Source organism: Branchiostoma lanceolatum, chromosome 14 (assembly GCF_035083965.1).
Source record: "Branchiostoma lanceolatum isolate klBraLanc5 chromosome 14, klBraLanc5.hap2, whole genome shotgun sequence".
NCBI classification, from domain to species: Eukaryota; Metazoa; Chordata; class Leptocardii; order Amphioxiformes; family Branchiostomatidae; genus Branchiostoma; species Branchiostoma lanceolatum.
In genome coordinates this window covers 113,088-132,388 of record NC_089735.1, presented here as the reverse complement: position 1 = coordinate 132,388, position 19,301 = coordinate 113,088, and the positions used below count along the sequence as shown (strand labels likewise).

The window sequence follows — 19,301 nt, the reverse complement described above, 5'->3', positions numbered from 1 at the left end:
AGGCTGTAGGCTGGTGTGAGTCAGGATTTTACCATGGTCATCATGGACTGAAGGAGGACACAGGGAAAGCTTGATATCTGGCTACTCTCCAAGCAGAGGTTCGGCTGCGCCTTGTTTTCTGCGTTATTTTCAGGCGTTTCTATTGGACTCTCTATTTTGTCAGGTTTTCTTTTACACCCATCACAACACGCAGTAACCTCCAGACAAACGTTCGTAAGTTAGTTAGTTACTCCATCTTTATTCACACAAAAACCTACATTTTTGTTGCTGGTGCGAACGCATCGCAACCAGTGTGCAGTAAAGCCTCTAACGGGCTCCTTAGGATGGCAGCATTACAGCATCGCAATGAGCAGTATTGCCTCTAGCAGCCTCCATAGGACTCACATTACATATAGACAGCATTACAATAGGTAGGTATGTGGTGTGGTATAGTCGGTGTCAGATTCCGTGGGACTGGCGTTACAGAATTGTAATCAGAACAGCCACAAACTGAACACAGCTTGGAGCTGATCTACAGCATTGTACTCAGTAAGTTTTGCATGGCAGTATAGCCTCTAGCAGGCTCTGTAGGACTAACGTTACAGCATTGCAACCAGTAAGAGATCAACGTGATATAGCCTCTAACAGACGTCTTAGGATACATCATAAGTTGCAGCATTGCAGTCAGTAAGTATGTGTCATAGCCTCTATCAGACTTCTTAAAGATAGATACACCATAAGTTGCAGCATTGCAGTCAGTAAGTATGTGTCATAGCCTCTATCAGACTCCTTAAAGATAGATACACCACAAGTTGCAGCATTACAGTCAGTCAGAGTTGTGGTTACTTGAAAAATTCTTCTAAAAATACGTCCAAACACGACTTATTAAAGCTTACAATACGACATTGTCTGCAGCCTGTGTGAGGCTTCTACTGGTCTCATCCCAGTGAGATCTCTAGAACAAAAGTGGAGACATTTTCTTTCCCATATCAGCCTTTCTATGGCATCTCATCATTCTCTCTCATCTCATTCCTCCCCACGTCTGGTCGGCTGTTACAGATACTCAACTACTTTTCTTCATCACGCAACTAGTTAAGTTTTGTTCATTATACTTACATTAACATAAAACTTATGTATTAAGATTGCAGCCACAAAACTAGCGTTCTAAGCCTCGTTGCTGCGAGACGTGCGTGAGCAGGCTTCAGTACAGCTTGGCGGCCATGCGCTGCTCCCCGCGGGGCCGGTATGCCTTGCCGTGGCGCATTCTCTCCACGGGCGGGCCGGCCTGGTCTGTAGCGCCCCCCGCCTCGCCGGAAGTAGGGGCGCGCTTGAGCGGGTCGGGGTCGGGTTTCAGGTCGCCCCGTGGCGGGAAGTCGGCCGGACGGCGAGCCTTGTGTTCGGCGCCGCCGCTGAGGGAGCGCTTCGCGCGGGAGAAGCCGGGGCCGGACTGCAGGGGGTCGGCCATTTTGTCAGCGATGTTGTTGGGGATTTGGGGTGCGGGTTTCGTGGGTGGGTTAGCGGGGTTGCCGGGTTCCATGGGTGCGTTTACGTGGATGCCGGGTTCTATGGGTGAGTTCGCAGGGTTGCCGGGTTCCATATGTGGGTTAGCGGGGAAGTCGGCTTCCATGGGTGCGTTTTCGGGGATGCCGGGTTCCATGGGTGGGTTAGCTGGGTTGTCGGGTTCCATGGATGGGTTTGCGGGGTTGCCGGGCCCTTCAGGGTGGTTAACGGGGTTGTCTGGGAGGTAGCCAGGGCCAAAGGGCGGGAGCGGTTCGGGGTCTCCCGTGGGGACCCAGTCGGGGTGCTCCAGGAGCGGCTGCTGATCTCTCTCCGCCATGCGGGGCCGGAACCCGGGGAAGGCGCGCGGGTAGTTCCCTGTCGGCTCCGGGCGGGGGTCCAGCTCGGGCTCCCCCGCAAGGCTCCCCCGCGCAGCCCGGGGGAACCCCTCGGGGTCTACCGGCGGGTCCCGCTCGGGCTTGGGGTGTACCGGCGGGTCCCGCTCGGGCTTGGGGTGTACCGGCGGGTCCCGCTCGGGCTCGGCCATTGGGTCCCAGACAGGACCGTGTGGGAAGGGCGAGTACGGGGAATCCTCTTGTTCCGGGAAGGGGAACCCCTCCGGGTCTGCTGGCGGGTCCCAGTCCAGCGGCTCCGGGGCAGAAAACTCGCGCTCTGGGAAAGGGTCTTCACCACCGTACTCACCACCGTACTCACCACCGTATTCTCTACCGTATTCTCTACTGTAGCGTCCTGTCTCGTTCTCAAAGTCAGAGTCGTCAGGGCGATAGTCGTCATACTCCGAGCTCATGTAGTCAAGGAAGTCTTCGCGGTACTCGGGCTCGGACCGGGGACCGTAAGCGTACATGTCGGGGTCGGACCGGGCGCCGTAAGCGTACATGTCGGGGTCGCGGTACTCTGGCTCGGACCGGGGGCCGTCATGGTACTTGTCGGGGTGGTGCTCTGGCTCGGACCGGGGGCCGTCAGGGTACTTGTCGGAGTGGTGCTCTGGCTCGGACCGCGGGCCGTCAGGGTACATGTCGGGGTGGTGCTCTGGCTCGGACCGGGGGCCGTCAGGGTACATGTCGGGGTGGTACTCTGGCTCGGACCGCGGGCCGTCAGGGTACATGTCGGGGTGGTGCTCTGGCTCGGACCGGGGGCCGTCAGGGTACATGTCGGGGTGGTGCTCTGGCTCGGACCGGGGGCCGTCAGGGTACTTGTCGGAGTGGTGGTACTCGGGTAGAGGATCTGAGAAGTACTCGTCAGGGTCGGGTGTGTAGTCGGGGATGACCTCCGGGTACGGGCCAGGATAGTCCGGGTAGACCCAGGGGTGCTCGGGGACGGGGTAGTCAGGGCCGGGCGCGCTGGGTTCGGAGGGGGACCGGGGTTTAGCCTCGGGATCGCCCGGGATTGAGCGGGCCTTGCGGGCGGGCTCAGCTTCGGGATCGCCCGGGATTGAGCGGGCCTTGCGGGCGGGTTCTGCGACAGGGCCGCGCGGAGCTGGGCTGTCATCGTGGTCGGGACCGACGGACAGCGGCGGGACATCGCGCGGGACCGAGCGGGGGTCGGCTCCGGGGGCGGGGGGCTGTGCGGGGGGCGGGGGGAACCCGGCTGCGGACCGGGCTCGTTCCTCGCTGCCGTCTCCAGTGGCGTTCTTCTGCGGCGCCTGCTCAGCTGCACGCCGGCGCTACAGAAGGAAAAAATGGGTAAACTTAAAGCTCGAAGTGTTACGTTGTTCACAAATATCCAGAAGCACACACACACGCGCGCGCACGCACATACATACACACATACACACACACACACACAGACACACACACACACACACTCTCTCTCACACACACACTCGCACACACACATACACACACACGCACACACAGACACACGCACACACATACAAACACACACACACACACATACATACAAACACACACACACACATGGACACGCACACAAACAATACCTCCATTTTCACGGAGGTAAAAGTGCCCCTACTCACCCGCGCGCCGCCCTGGCCCATCACCTGGTCGTACTTGGTCTTAACGGACGTCGCCTGCGGAAAAAGAGAAATTAAAACGTCAAAAATCAATACTACAAAAGTTACACAAGCAACTGAATAAGTTTTGTAAATGGTCAGACACCACAGACAGCATCCGCTGTGCTTCGTCACCGGGAAAATCTCGCTATGAAAAAGGCATTGAAACGAGAACATGTAATTAAACGAAAAACAAGCTTCTCAAACAACTGGGCAGACGTTGTAACAGTTGTTTGAGTAACTATTTTCTTGCGTATCTTATTACCTGGATGCCTAATCTCCATTGACGTACAAGTAACTATATTTTGTATTTTTCGGATTGTTGTATGAGTATGATGAATGTGTTCTATGTTTTGTTGTATTTGTTTCGTTCACAGCAGTGATAGCTTCATTGACAGGCATGTGTGGATCGTGATAGAACAAGAGCTGTCTACCACTTAAAGTCGCACGACTATAGCATGTCTAGAACACGAGATATCAAAGCCGGAAGTTCCGCTGCAGTACCGTAACCAGCCGATAGGAGGGACTGAATGTAATCATTTCGAGGGCTCTTGAAGATCTACCAACATATTAAATATCAAAAGAATCCACCCTGGCAATATCGAGCTATACTGTTCATCCAGCTACAAACATACACGCATAAAAACGTTACCAAAAACAGAACCTTCTTGGTCTTGGGGAAGGTACTAGAACAAACCAGCAAACACGCCATACGCTCGTTCTCATTTAAATGTACACATTTTGTAATCTCCGTTACCATTAGAAGTAAGACGTTCCTGACATTGGGATATACCACATATAAGGTACGCAACTGCCGTTTAAAAGTTAGAAAAGCTCTAAGTCGTCATAAAAACTACAGTTTGACATCTTATATGTGGCATATCCTAATGTCAGGCACGTCTTATTTCAATTGGTAACGGAGATTACAAAATGTGTACAATTTAAATGTGATCATGAACGAGCGCATAGTGCAGCCAACACGAGAGGCGGATTAGGAAATCTCTCATGTTTGGGAACTCACCTCCATCTTCATTCTATTGGCCTCCGCCAGCATCTCGTCCAGCTTCTTCACCTGGTCCTTAGACTGGAGGGGAGGAGAAGGAAATGTTTTGATTGGTCCTTAGACTGGAGGGGAGGAGAAAGAAAGGTTTTGATTGGTCCTTAGACTGGGGGAGGAGGAGAAGGACATGTTTTGATTGGTCCTTAGACTGGGGGAGGAGGAGAAGGAAATGTTTTGATTGGTCCTTAGACTGGAGGGGAGGAGAAGGAAAGGTTTTGATTGGTCCTTAGACTGGAGGGGAGGAGAAGGAAATGTTCTGATTGGTCCTTAGACTGAAGAGGAGGAGAAGAAAAGGGTTTGATTGGTCCTTAGACTGCACTGGAGGGGAGGAGAAGGAAATGTTTTGATTGGTCCTCACTACCTTTGACGGAGGGGAGGGGAAGGACATGTTTTGATTGGTCCTTAAACTGGAGGGGAGGAGAAGGACATGTTCTGATTGGTACTTAGACTGGAGATGGGGAGAAGGACATGTTTTGATTGGTCCTTAGACTGGAGGGGAGGGGAAGGACATGTTCTGATTGGTCCTTAGACTGGAGGGGAGGAGAAGGACATGTTTTGATTGGTCCTTAGACTGGAGGGGAGGAGAATGACAGGTTTTGAATGGTCCTTAGACTTAACTCCAAATTAATCGTATGGATTTATTCGTACATTAAAAGTGCATCGCATTTGTCATGCACTGCATCTATTCTTATTTCGCCTCCCGCTCAATTTCTTTTCCGGAAAAATCCAAGAATCGGCGGATGTGACATTGATGCTGCTTTATCTGCGCAGGTTTTGATAGTGCTTTACTGGGAATCCCCAAATGCTGTCGCCAGGAAGCCCACTAGAACTTCAACCAAAGAAACGTGATGCGAAATTCAGGACAAAACAAAATGAGATAAACGTAATGCATCCTGGGGATTCTAGACAAGCTGGTTCATGTTCCAGCCGCGCATGCGCCCCAGCCTTTAGATTGCGCACGCGCAGTCTCTACCCACCCTGTCCATGACCTCCTGGATGGTCAGGTTGCCAAATATGGCGGTGTGGGTGTCCTTGAACTTGATGTCCCCGCCTCGGCGCGCCGCCATGAAGACCACGTTCCCGTCGACGGTCTTGATCTTGGCGCTGCAGAAGACGGGAGGAGGTTCGTTAAGTAGGGAATTCAACCTCGTCGCCTAGCAACTAAAACATCGCTCGCACCCCGCAGACTTCTACAACTGATTCGTGACTGTTTCTCTCATGCAGGCGTATCATTTACAGTGTGCACCTTAAGTCTTCAACTTTTTTGCTAATTCTTAATATTACTAAGACAACTTAAGGTTACCGGTAAAAATTGCATAGAAAAATCTTTTAATGGTGAATTGCTTCAAAATACTAACATCGAGCGCTGTAAAAGTTGTGCTAGATCTTACGAAGCTAATAAAATGGAGCGGCCCAATCTAATATCATTGCATCAACCCCACTAAATATGCATTTTTTTTTGCACGAAGAACAGCTGAATAATAATGAAGTGTTTCTGCGTGCGCAGCGGCAACAGGAGAGAAGCGGTGAATATTCACGCCCGACGCATGCGCATGGGCGACAGGAGAGAAGCGGTGAATATTCACGCCCGACGCAGACACAAGATTGGATTCTGAGCTGCCAGGCTGGAAAACATGGCGACGCAGGGTTGGGTTTCTCCCTCAATTTGCAATACTATACGTTGTTAGACTCATTTTACTACTCGGTTTCCTTTTTTCGTCAGAAGTAGCCCACGGACAACGTCTTGGTCTTACGTGGAAAAAATTAAAGAACTATAATTCACGAATTATTTCACTTTTTGGTCACGTTAATGCTCGCGTGGTCACGTGTCCTCCTTTATGTGACGCAAAATAACAAAGAAGCAACTTCAACAGTCAGAACAACATGAACAACAATTTCAAGCAGATGTCGGAATTAGAGATATTGTTTTACGGACTTTTCTGGCAGTCATTTACCCCAAAACTGAACTGGTGCATTGAGCCACCCTTACACGTCCTTGTTTATATGTAAATGTACATATTACTAACCAACTAAATTCACTTGTCCTGTCCTTTGCACACATATAATCAGTTGTTTATGTTGTTCCTTAGCGTCTTTCCTTTACTTCCCTTCGTCTATTTGTACCGGGTACTTGTGTTATAACTCACCCATGCAAAACGTAACTGCCAATAACCTCACAGACACGAGGCTGGGCAGTAAGGAAGAAGAAGCGAGTCTCGCGAGTATCTGCTTGGAGACGAATGAACCACAGCCACAAGTGCAGCAGACAGCAAGTGGAACTTCCCGCCGTGGTTCTATTCTCGTGCCGGGATATCATGAAACCGTGAACTTATCTATAAATACTTATCCCTAGGCCCTTCAATATCCCTCGTATGTGATGACTACTGTAGTACAGAATCGTTTCAACCGCGAAGTTAAGGCACGGAGAAACCCCATTTTCCCTCTCACCGCGAAATTAAACTACCGCGAAAATAAAAGAATCTACAGTAGTGGAGTCCAGGACTCACCCGCTGAGATGGTCGACGGCTCTCGTTCCCAGAACAGTCAGCAGCGCCAGGAGCAGCGCGGCCCGGAGCCAGCCTGGGCCACGCATCTTCGAGAGGCCGATGATCTGAAGGAGGAAAAAGACGGTACGTCTCAGTTCAGGACAGGATTATGTGGTCAGTCATGCGCCCGAATAACCGTTGGTGACTTGGGGTGGTTTGAGGGTAACGAAAAGAAGAAGTCGAAGATGTGAAAGAAAGTTTTAAAAAAGCGGCCGAACCTCAGACTGAGGACCGACGAGGCATGATGCTCTTCGTTAGCTAGAAGTGCAATGCGGCTTCTCTACGGGTCGCGTTTTTAGCCAAGCACACCGGGTCACCCTTCTCGATAAGTGTGTTGGGTTCTTTTACGTGCAGAGGTTTGACGCTTGAGGCTAATTCCTGAAGCTCCCTCATACACGGGACCGCCGGGTTTATGTCACCATCCGAAATGGCGAATGGGTGTTTAAGGGAAGTTGGTAGTCTGGCTCAAATGCTTGTCATATCTATAAATCATATTCTATAGCTGATGTCCAAATTTGCTGTTGCTGAAAGATGCAAACCTTTTGTCAACATTATTTCAACCCACATCGGTTCTTGTCTGTCGTTTGTCCGATTTTGGTTTATATTTTGGCTAGAATTTCATATTTCTACTGCATGCAGATCCCGATGCTAAAACACACAGTTCTTTTCATCGCAGCATTGATATCTATTAACTGTTTTTTCCAAGTTGATTTTTCATCCTACCAAACGTATCTATTTATCGAGCATGGGTTCGCTCCAGGCTGAAGGTATGGGTCCGACCCGGCGGGGAACACCTTAAGACCCCGCCCTGCATACACGCAAAACTCATCTCGCTGCCCTAGCAGATCCTGCTAGGCCACTCGGCCCAAACGTCCTTACCTGTCGTGTCTTGCCGAAAGCTGTGGGTTCTCCCCGGTGTGTCCTGCCGGAGCGCTGCGGGTTCTCCCCGGTGTGTCCTGCCGGAGCGCTGCGGGTTCTCCCCGGTGTGTCGCTGCGGTGCCTCCCGGGCTCCAAGTCTTCTCTCTCCGCTGACGTGGCGCGTTCTGCTCGCCCCGTCTGCGCCGACGTCAGAACGTTCGCGAAGCAGGAAATTGTCTGTAACCATGGTAACCAGGCAATATCCCACCCACAATAGGTGTTGACGTTATGTGTTTGCTCCTGAGTCGGCGGAAGCGCGCATGCGTGTCAAATGAAGTATTCAGTAAAATGAAAAGTAACAAAATGAAAAAAAAGACAATCAACATTTCGTAAATTCGGTTGGGTTTTCGTTTTCGAATCGATCATTTTAAGTTATTCAAAGAGAAATGGATGTCGATTGGATATCTTTATTTATTGAAGCAGAAAATTTATGTTTCCACGTTTCCACGTGTAACATATCTATTCAGAGTTTTGGTACATTGTATAAATCTGGTTTTCCAATCCTTATCGTTCTGTATCTGTATCTATATAGCCGGTATAACCACCATTCGGCGTAACACACCAGCTTGGCATTATCGTTAGTCACTGACGAAAGACAGCGGATGCTGTCTGAAACGTCTGACTGTTTCAAAATTTTATCCAGTTGCTCGAGTAACTATTTTTAGCGTACCCTACCACTGACTTTGATTACGCCACGGCGCCACTAGAAGTTAAAGAGTCGACACATGCACAGCAAATCATAACTAGATGAAAGATGTACGGAGAAACTTCATCGTCAGTCGTTTTTAATATTCTGGTCCAAAAGTCACAGATGAGTAATAAATCTGTACCGACAAGTTGGTGACAGAAACGGTTATTGTGGAAACGACGCCCAGAGGTGATCGTAGTGTTGTCGGAAGTTCACATGATACTTGGCGCAACCAAGGAGATTCAAAGTTTCTTTAAAGATGTCAGTGTCCAACAAGTTGCGAAGCCGCATTGCACTACCAGGTCCCGAAGAAGCATTATGCTTTGATCGAGTTCCAATGAAGAAGAAGACAAATCAGGACTGTAATCATTTTGGTAAATTCACTCCGTAACATTTTAAAGTTAGCGGTACTTTAAAAGCTCGTTCCCAAATTACTCCTTTTCTTGTGCTCTGATTGGTCCAGTTACACCAGAGCTGCCCTGGGGACGAGAGCAGGAAAGTTTGTCGTACTTGACTTCCGGTTTCCGTGAGGACTTGAACAGAGCAGGAAGGAAGTGTGCATGTTCCAGCCCGGTCAGCGTGGATGTTCAGGCAAAATCCGGCGAAAAGTGACTCCCACCCGCGACCGTACCGCTCCTTCCCACTCCTCGGACACCCGAGCCCAGCTGTCCCGAGCAGCGGCTGGCACGGGCGCGATCGAAGCGCGGAGAAGGCAAAATCTCAGTCTAGTGAAGGGTCAAAAGTCTCAGTGCGGTCAGATAGTCCCAGAGTTGGACCGGTGTTCAGGACAGGAAGTGCTGGTCAGCCGGCTTGGAATGCGGCCCTGGTCGGCGTCGTGAGTCCAGCTGTCCCGCCGGGCTATTTCTGTCCGGTTTACGGGCGGGGTGGCCTGCTGGCCCGAGGGACGCGGCCTGGCGTGACGGGGCATGGCGGACACGTACCGACAGAAGGTGCTGCACAGCGGCTGGCTGCGGAAACAGGTTCGTGTTTGTGTTTACATTCTTACCCAGACGCGACTAGCGCGACAATCCCACATGGACTTCTCCTGCACTCTTTACACGCGACTTCGGAATCCGCACTCTTACATGTCAGACATGCGACTTCGGCGGAACCATGTTCATGTTTACATTTCCACTCAGGCGCGACTAGCGCGACAATCCGACATGGACTTCTCCGTGCACTCTTTACACGCGACTTCGGAATTCGTCTCACAAGTATCAAATACTGGTCCAGTTTCCCTTGTGACGTTCGTGATCAGGTTGTTTCCTTGTTGCCAATCTTCCTGGTGGTCGCCTGCCGTTTAAGGTTTGGCCTGAGGAGGTTTTATTGATGATATCTTAGAGCCTGGGCCTGGATGAAGTTGTACAGGTGCCTTTTGTGAATGATGTTTGTATGCATTTTCACTGTTGTTAGTCAGAAGGGAAACAAAACAAATTCTCACTCACTAAATGTTCCTAATTTCAGGAAATGAAGGCCTGGTCTCCGTCCAACTTCCTTGTTGCTCACTCACTCTTTGGCCTCTTATCACCTGCTGTATCAAGAGTATGTTTGTTGCTTCAATAATTGCTGAATTATGACTTACATCTACTAACACATTATTCCATCAGGGTGGTGTGAGAAACTTAGTGGTGTTTCTTGGGCCCTTCCTCATTGCTATTATCTAAGATGCCGTCATCAGCCAACATGTCAAAATCATCGTTCAGAAATCAGCCAAAGTATGAAGCAGAATGATTGAAGCAACATTTCTGTCTAAAAAGAAAGCTTGACCCGCTTTAGAAGCCCCTCTCTGCAGAACTGATATAAACAAGACGAAATGAAACAGTTTTCTCTGTCTTTGTGAGCTGTGGTGACCAAACCTACGCAACGCTCAGTCATACTGTCCTCTGTGCCAATAGGAGGCCAGAAATTCTTGATTTCCTTCGACATACTGTACTAGTATTTTTTTGATAAAAATGTTGAGTTTCTAACTGCTCATCATGACATCATTACACTGAAGTCTCATCTGTGGTGAGTTTTCATGCTCAAAGTTTTGGGCATACTTTAGAAACAGCTCATCATCATAAATTCTTATTTATCGTTCTCATGTTTTCATACTTCAGTGTCTATTTCAGGACTAATATCTGCATAAAGAATCCGGTAACGACCCAGAAGAGTTCTGTGCGGATGTCCCCTAACGAAGCAGGATGCGCTAACGAGGTCATTTAGCCAGACAGATAAGATAGACCATGGATCACCCTGATGTGTCAGACTGACAGGTGCCTCACTGACCAGCTGGTGAACTCTGACCTCTGGACTGGCCCATGTTTGCTGCAGGGTCCTGCTTACTAGTATTTGCTTTTTACAGCTTGATTAGTGTGAAGTCTTTGCTGAAGGAGCTCTGACATATTCTAAGGCCAAAAAGTTGTGTCACAGAATATGTCACCCCCACCAAATCCCAATGGTTCATCCCAAACCCCCCTCTGCCACAGTTCTGTTGGTTTGTCCCTAACCCCCCTCAATCCAAGTGGGCTGTACGTCAGTCTGCTAGCATAGGCCACATACCAGTCATACACTGTGCACCCGGAGGATCACTTCATCAAACAACTGAAGCCGGGCTTCCAAACACTGAAACAGGGTCCCTCAAATCCCCCAACAGGCCCCCAAACACCCCCCAACAGACCCCTCCCCAACAGACCCTCTAAAACAGCCCTCCAAACAGTCCCTTACCCCCCAATTAGCAACCTCCAACAGACCCCTAATTAAAATACAGACCCCCACAAACAGGCCCTCCAAAACAGGCCCTCCAAAACAGACCCCCACAAACAGGCCCTCCAAACAGATCATGACCGGAGGGGGGCAGGGTTAGGGGTGTAACAGTAAACATTGAGGCAGAATCCAGCCTGGCGCTTATTATAGCCCCTGTCCGCAGTAGAGGGTTAACACAACTTGACCTCAGCAAACCGGGCTTGTCCGAGTCAGACTAAAGTTAGCATTAAAGTAAGCCTGACACCATTGCTCCCCCCTCCCGTGCCCATGGTATCTCCTATGTCAGGCATGGGTGATGTTTGTACCAGTCAGGGGAAGATGGCGGCTGTTATCTGTGGCTATATTTGTCCTGTCGGTGATTTACTGTATGACAGATCCGAGGCTGGTACTTCCTGTTTGCTGGGCCCGCAGAGCTGAACAGCTCCCGCAGGGCAGCCGACGTTGTTAGAGTCGTCACAGGACGCTGTAGAGCTCGGGTCCAGGAAGGGTGATTAAAACTCAGGCCGTCCAAGTGACAGTGATTTTACCACTTCCCAAGTAAAAACATCTCAGGTCCAACAGGTAAGGGACAGAATTGTTGTTTCCCATTATTGTTGTTGTTTACAGGGCCGAGTCGTTTACAGGTGTTGTTGTTGTTTACAGGGCCGAGTTGTTTACAGGTATTGTTGTTGTTTACAGGGCGTAGTCGTGAAGACCTGGCAGCGGCGATGGTTCGTCCTCCGAGGAGATCAGCTGTTCTATTACACCAAGGAAGATGAGAGCAAGCTACAGGTGCGTAACCCTGCCAACACTGTCGTCATAGCTACAGCTGTGTAACCATGGCAACATTGTCGTCATAGCTACAGGTGTGTAAGCATGGTAACACAGTGTTGTCACAGCTACAGGTTTGTATCCATGGTAACACTTGTCATAGCAACAGGTGTGTGGCCATGGCAACACTGTTGCATATCTACAGATGTATAACCATGGCAACACTGTTGCATATCTGCAGATGTATAACCATGGCAACACTGTTGCATATCTGCAGGTGTATAACCATGGCAATGCTATTGTCATAGCTACATGTGCACAGAGTTGCATCATAACATGGTTACACACCTGTAGCTACATGTATACCTGGGTAATGCTGTTGTCATAGCTACAGTTGTATAACCATATGGCAATATTTTCAAAATAGTTACATGACTAGTATGTAACTATGGTAACACCCATATGTGGTTAATGGGTTTTGATGTACTGTAGTAACCATGGCGATTGATTGGTTTTGTCGTGCTGTAGTAACCATGGCGATTGATGGGTTTTGTTGTGCTTGGCAGCTGTGAGTGTATCAGGTTACATATGACACATGACCTCTAACCCCAAGAGTGGGCAGGATCATATTTGGTCGTGTGTCCTGGGAAATCATCCGAAATGCACCGGTCATGTTGGCCTGATTCATGATAGAGGCAAGTGTTGCAGCTGGGATAGTGCTATATACACTTCTGGATCGGCACCAAATACATGTAAATGTACTGTGTCAGTGCCATATACACTTAGGTTAGCACCTTATACATGTACATGTACTGTGTCAGTGCCAAGTATGCCCTGGCCTGGTCTGGTTATAATTACAGGGTACCCTGGGAGGGGGTTTGGAGGAGGGTTAGGGTGTGGGTCAGGGGAACTTCTTCTGAAACCTGATATCCCCTTACTCATGATGTAACCTGATATCCCCTTACTCATGATGTAACCTGATATCCCCTTACTCATGATGTAACCTGATATCCCCCTTACTCATGATGTAACCTGATATCCCCTTACTCATGATGTAACCTGATATCCCCTTACTCATGATGTAACCTGATATCCCCAGGGCACCGTGTTCCTGCCAGGCAACGCCGTGGTGGAGCTGCCGCCCTGCGCCGACGACCCCGGCAGGTTCCTGTTCGAAGTTGTGCCAGGTGAGGAAACAAACAGCAAACAGACAAACTGACAAACAAACGGTGGCTTCTCCGCAGCATATCACCAACAGCTTTATATCGTGAAGCTTTATTGACACAACAAAAAGTACAGTGACTTTCGCACGGTCAACTACAAACTAGAAATGCAGTACAAAATCCAGTCCAGTCATGAACCGCGATGAGGGGGAATATTGTTGTATATATCTTGGTTGTTAATAAAGACCCTTGTTATCCAGATATACCAAAAAAATCTGACCCACCCCTGACTGTATAATGACCCTCCCCCCAGGTCCTGGTAACCAGCGCATCAATGCCAACCACGAGACGTACCTGATCCAGGCCGCCAGCCAATCAGAGATGGAGGGCTGGATACGGGCCATACGCAGGGTCATATATGCACCATACGGAGGAGGTAAGATATGGGCCATACGCAGGGTCATATACGCACCATACGGAGGAGGTAAGATATGGGCCATGCGCAGGGTCATATACGCACCATACGGAGGCGGTAAGACGTACTAGCTGGGAACTTTGGATCGTTCCAAAGAGGCTGCTTATTGGAAATGCCCCAGGCCTACCTGCTCCTGAGAACTGTCATTCTTGATTTGTTAACGATGACTTTTACAGTCACTATTAAACCAAATTTCATCACAGCAAATAACTGATCAGTCTTGTGTCTTCCCAGTGTACCTTAAAACTGAAATATCTGAGAGTTTATCTTTTGGGTTCGTTGTAGGAATTTTTGGACAAAGTCTGGAGGAAACCATGAGATACGAGCGTCGCTATGGCAACAGGTCTGTTCCCGTGATCATCGAGCAGACGACAGCGTACATCCGCAGACATGGGATGGCACAGGAGGGGCTGTTCAGGTGGGGACTGTTCATTACTTACCTCAGGAGGGGCTGTTCAGGTGGGGACTGTTCATTACTTACTGCAGGAGGGGCTATTCAGGTGGGGACTGTTCATTACTTACTGCAGGAGGGGCTGTTCAGGTGGGGACTGTTCATTACTTACTGCAGGAGGGGCTGTTCAGGTGGGGACTGTTCATTACTTACCTCAGGAGGGGCTGTTCAGGTGGGGACTGTTCATTACTTACTGCAGGAGGGGCTATTCAGGTGGGGACTGTTCATTACTTACTGCAGGAGGGGCTGTTCAGGTGGGGACTGTTCGTTACTTATCTTTATGTTTGTTTGTTTGTTTATTTGTTTCTTTATTCAGACTCCCCGGGAGCCTGACATGTTTGTTTATTTGTTTGTTTATTCAGACTCCCCGGGAGCCTGACAGTAGTGAAGGAGCTGCAGGATGTTTACGACCGCGGTGAGCGGCCAGACTTCGAGGATCTCCAAGCAGACGTGGACTCGGTGGCGTCTCTGCTGAAGCTGTTCCTGCGGGAGCTGCCGGAGCCGGTCGTTCCGTTCGCGCAGTACGAGAGTTTCCTGCAGGCGGCGCGGCTACTCAAGGCCAGCGAGGCCGAGGGTGTGTCAAGGGTCGCGCACCTCCTCAAGCAGCTGCCTGACGACAACTTCAACCTCCTCAAGTTCCTCTGCAGGTTCCTCTTCGAGGTCTGTTTCCAGTCTAATCTTGCAAGTCTGTATGGGTTGTAGTGGTTGTAGGGTGCAAAGTCCTGTAGTTAGCGACCCCTTGCAAGTCTGTACGGGTTGTAGTGGTTATAGGGTGCATAGTCCAGTAGCAAGTCTGTACGGGTTGTAGTGGTTGTAGGGTGCATAGTCCAGTAGCAAGTGTGTATGGGTTGTAGTGGTTGTAGGGTGCATAGTCCAGTAGCAAGTCTGTATGGGTTGTAGTGGTTGTAGGGTGCATAGTCCAGTAGTTAGCGACCCTTGCCGCTGGACCAAGGGGTTGAGAGTTCCAATCCCGGCTGTGTCACTCGCTTGACAGCCACGCTATTGGAGAGGACGAGACGTTAAGCCATGGTTTAATGTTCATTGTGCTTGTTGAAAAAAGCTAGGAAATACTGGTCATAGCGGCTAGTCTGTTTTCTCGGTCATGACCAGTGGAAGATAAGCTCTTCAGTGAGCTAAACCGGATCGAGATCCCTTTCACAATCATTCCCTCCTTCCCTCGTTCCCAGGTGCAGCTGCAGGCCCAGCTGAACCGCATGACGGCGGAGAACCTGGCGACCGTGTTCGGCCCAAACATCGCCCGGTCGCTGTCGGAGTCTCCGCTGACCGTGATGGAGACGACGGCGCTGATCCAGCGGCTCACGCGCACGCTGATCGCGGAGCAGGACGCCATGTTCCCCCCGGACCCTGCGGACAACAGTGACCTCATCGAGCTCGACTCCAACAGTGGCGCAGGAACCATGGCGACGGGAACCATGGCGACGCCGACGTGGCCCACAAACTGCGACATGTCGGACGTGGACGCCAGCAGTCGCTCGGACAGCCCGCCGCACCGCAAGTCGGTGTATGACAACGTCCCAGTGACGGACAGCGAGTTCGACTCAGAGTCAGAGGTGACCGAGGGCGCGGCGAACAGCTGCGGCTGCATCCCGACGAGCATCGAGAGCAGCCGGTCCAACGGCAGTAACCATGGTAACGGCAGCTCCGGCCCGCTGGTCATCGGCTCGCCCGTCCCCGACAACGGCGTCAACCTCACGCTGTCCTACACCGAGCTGCAGAACCAGGTACGTAACTATGGTAACGGCGTCAACCTCACGCTGTCCTACACCGAGCTGCAGAACCAGGTACGTAACTATGGTAACGGCGTCAACCTCACGCTGTCGTACACTGAGCTGCAGAACCAGGTACGTAACTATGGTAACACGGAACTATAGAACCAGCCACGTAACTATATATGGTAACATGGAACTACAGAACCAGGTTCATAACTATGGTAATATGGAACTACAGAACCAGGTACGTAACTAGGGTAACAGAAAACTATGGTGTAAGGCGTCCATAAGGTGCCTTGACACCTGCTAGCTAATAGCCTGGTTCTTCCTGCCCACAGGTGCTTGCCCTGAAGGGGGGCACTATTAATGACTGTTGATACTGTAGTTGTACTATAAGTAAATGTTCTTCCTGTCCACATCTACAGGTGCTTGCCCTGAAGGGGGCACTGTTAATGACTGTTGACACTGTAGTTGTAGTATGAGTAACCGTTCTTCCTGCCCACATGTACAGGTGCTGGCCCTGAAGGGGGAGCTGTCGCGCCAGAAGAAGGATTACGAGTCTCGCATGCAGAAGCTTGAGCGGCGCGCCGACCGTCAGGACCGACAAAGCCTCGCTCGCTCCAGCGTGCACGAGATCCCCGTCGCCGGGCACGACGACTTCCTGGTTCCCACGGCGATGACCTCTGAGGTGGACATGACCTTGAGCTACGGCGATCTCCAGCGGCAGGTCAAAGGTCTAAAGTCGGAGTTGACATTCCAGAAGTCTCAGTACGAGGGTCGTGTGCAGAACCTGGAGCAGAGGAACGCCATGCTGGAGCAGCAGCTGCAGCGCCTCGAGCAGGCCGCGAAACGCGAGAAGATGCTTCGACAGGCCGCAGAGATCAAATTACGGAACGAGGAGCAGGCGCGGCTATCCGCCGAGGAGAGGAACCTGCAGCTGCAGAGGGAACTGGACGACTTCTGCGTCGCCTTCGGGGAGGGGCAGGACAATTAGAGGCACTTAAGACGTGTTTTGAGACACTAAAGACATGTTTGGAGACATACAGGACAGTAAGGCATGAGGACGGTCTCTTCAGCCTGAGCAGTGACGTTGGGATATCGAATCATTGATGCCACAGATCTCTGCATGAGAGCCAACTCTTCAGCAGCAGTGATGATGAGTGATGATGAGTGGAGACCTCATGCAGATGTACTCCCCAAGCAGACGGGGGGGGGGGCAGTCTGTAATTATAACGATATTACTGTAATTGGAGATTCGTTTATGGAGGTCAGACATCCAGGTTAACAATATTTAAAGACAGCTCAATTCCTACAGCTGGATCGGACTAACTCGGAAGGACCATATGCAAATATCAATCACATGTAAATCATGTTGATGCCCAGATGTAACCTCCGAATTTTGTCCAGGTGTAGAGATCGAATTGTCTTCAAATAGAAGAACTTTCTTGCGCGACAATCGTACACGTTATGATGTATTTACATATGTAATTAATGATGAACTGTGAAACAGTAATGAGGGAAAATGGTGGGCTTCCCACCAGGATAAGACCAGCCAGACCAGAGCAGGATTGAACGTGCAGTGCCGTTTTACCCTCGGCATGTTTCCTGCCTTCCAAATTCCACATGCAAACTTTACCTCACGCTCCGTTCTTATTCCACAAGGAGGCCTGATGCTTGTGGCGTCTCTGGGAGCAAAGCTGTAAAAGTACTTTAGATTTGATATATAATATAATATACAATCAATTTTCTACTAGTGCTTCACTTGTTATATGTGTAAGGTACGGAGTATGTTAGATTGTTGGTAGTTTTTGTACCTTGCCGTCCTTACATTTGACAGCATATGGTAAGTTTAATGTAACCTTTGACAGTGAATCAAACACTAAGTGTATTGCTTACGACTACTTTCACATCGTTTACATCTCAAATAATAATTTTGAATACTACTTTTACTTCATACTTTTGTACTGTACTTTATGAAATAGTCTGGATACTTTTAAGGTCACATAATTTATTGTGGATGATGGGTAGAATAATAGTTTGATGTAGCAAAGAAGTTAAACTTTTACAGCTTGTCTTGGTGATATAGAAATCCTGGTCTTCAAAAGTTAAACAGAAACTTTATTCAGGAAGTAAGATAATATTCAAATGCTTGTTTTTTTAAAACTAGTTTTTCTCAGTGCAAGGCCTCAGAGACATTTACTGGGTTCTCAACTATCATATATAAATTATTATCATATATTATATATAAATATTCACTGAAGCACCGAGGCAGAGACGACCTGTAAGGTTTTGTGGAAACAAATTGGGGGGGGGGGGGTGATTGGAAATTATCAACCTGGTGAAACTATTCAGAGTTTGTGTTTAGTTATAAAATTTTATGTGCAATGTGCCTTTGATGATATTTGGACTCCGTGAGTCCGGGGTAGCCCAGGTATCATGTTACAGGTAAAAGTTGTGTATGTTCAGGTTCCGTAGGTATCATGTTACAGGTAAAAGTTGTGTATGTTCAGGTTCCGTTCTGTGCAACTTGTGCAGAACTGGAAACAGTATCATGTGTGAGGACTCAAAATTACGTAAGGAAACTATTGGTTGAGATGAAGTGTTATCATGTATTGTTCTGTCAAAGATTAAGACATTATAGTTTAGAACAATTTTTATCTTGGACATTTTACAGTAAAGCTGCATCAATTTTTCATGTTTCTGTGCTTGGGAGGAGCCTCTTTTGTTCTGTACATCTGTCTTTTATACTGGTGTGTTATGCCTGAAGGGAGTTTACAGGTTATGTGATGCAAAACAAAACAAAACAAGAAACACAGTGAGATCCGTTTCCATCTGTGACAGATCGCCTGCGATGACTTTATTACCCGGGAATTTCACACATACTTATACTTTATAGTAACATCACAGGACTATCTAAACTACATACAGCCGGTAGGGCAGTGCAGCAATGCCCCCTGCTGTCCGGGCCATATATTACAGCAACAACATTCATTGCACATGTACACTCCACTTCCTCAACAATCATTGCAGACACTAGCCTGTCCACCCCATCTAACAACAATGGTACGTTCCATGTTTATCATACACAACAAGGCTGTACCACCAATACGCATTCCAGAGGGGTGTTGCTTTCAATTCATTCTGGTAGCTGGAGCAAATCAACATTTTAGACAAAATGTAGAAAACCTTTGAAAGGTAAGAAAACCTTGTAGCCTATCTACGAATATTAAGTATACATTATACACAATATAATCTGCATAAGTATAC

The 19,301-nt window shown here is 49.1% G+C and overlaps 3 protein-coding genes across 4 annotated transcripts; 1 reads left to right on the top strand and 2 right to left on the bottom strand.

The window, feature by feature from the left end:
* Window positions 1-1,180: 1,180 nt before the first annotated feature.
* On the bottom strand, window positions 1,181-4,220 carry LOC136448633 (uncharacterized). The gene is made up of 3 exons (XM_066448272.1): window positions 4,161-4,220; window positions 3,473-3,526; window positions 1,181-3,160 (listed from the first exon to the last, which is right to left on the bottom strand). The coding sequence occupies exons 1-3, from the start codon at window positions 4,218-4,220 to the stop codon at window positions 1,181-1,183; spliced, it is 2,094 nt and encodes a 697-aa protein (XP_066304369.1).
* Window positions 4,221-4,511: 291 nt separating this feature from the next.
* LOC136448632 (uncharacterized) lies at window positions 4,512-8,219 on the bottom strand. The gene is made up of 4 exons (XM_066448271.1): window positions 7,986-8,219; window positions 7,076-7,179; window positions 5,546-5,672; window positions 4,512-4,592 (listed from the first exon to the last, which is right to left on the bottom strand). The coding sequence occupies exons 1-4, from the start codon at window positions 8,217-8,219 to the stop codon at window positions 4,512-4,514; spliced, it is 546 nt and encodes a 181-aa protein (XP_066304368.1).
* A 960-nt stretch (window positions 8,220-9,179) lies between these two features.
* Window positions 9,180-18,729, top strand: LOC136448226 (rho GTPase-activating protein 24-like). 2 transcript variants are annotated; one of them, XR_010757845.1, is made up of 9 exons: window positions 9,180-9,700; window positions 12,144-12,236; window positions 13,315-13,402; window positions 13,692-13,862; window positions 14,139-14,271; window positions 14,667-14,964; window positions 15,492-16,046; window positions 16,546-18,500; window positions 18,545-18,729. XR_010757845.1 is itself a non-coding variant. In XM_066447495.1 (8 exons), the coding sequence occupies exons 1-8, from the start codon at window positions 9,647-9,649 to the stop codon at window positions 17,026-17,028; spliced, it is 1,827 nt and encodes a 608-aa protein (XP_066303592.1). In that variant the 5' UTR covers window positions 9,185-9,646; the 3' UTR covers window positions 17,029-18,729. The 2 variants fall into 2 exon arrangements, 1 of the variants encoding a protein (XP_066303592.1); XM_066447495.1 differs by having other exon boundaries at window positions 9,185-9,700; window positions 13,692-13,814; window positions 16,546-18,729.
* Window positions 18,730-19,301: the final 572 nt, after the last annotated feature.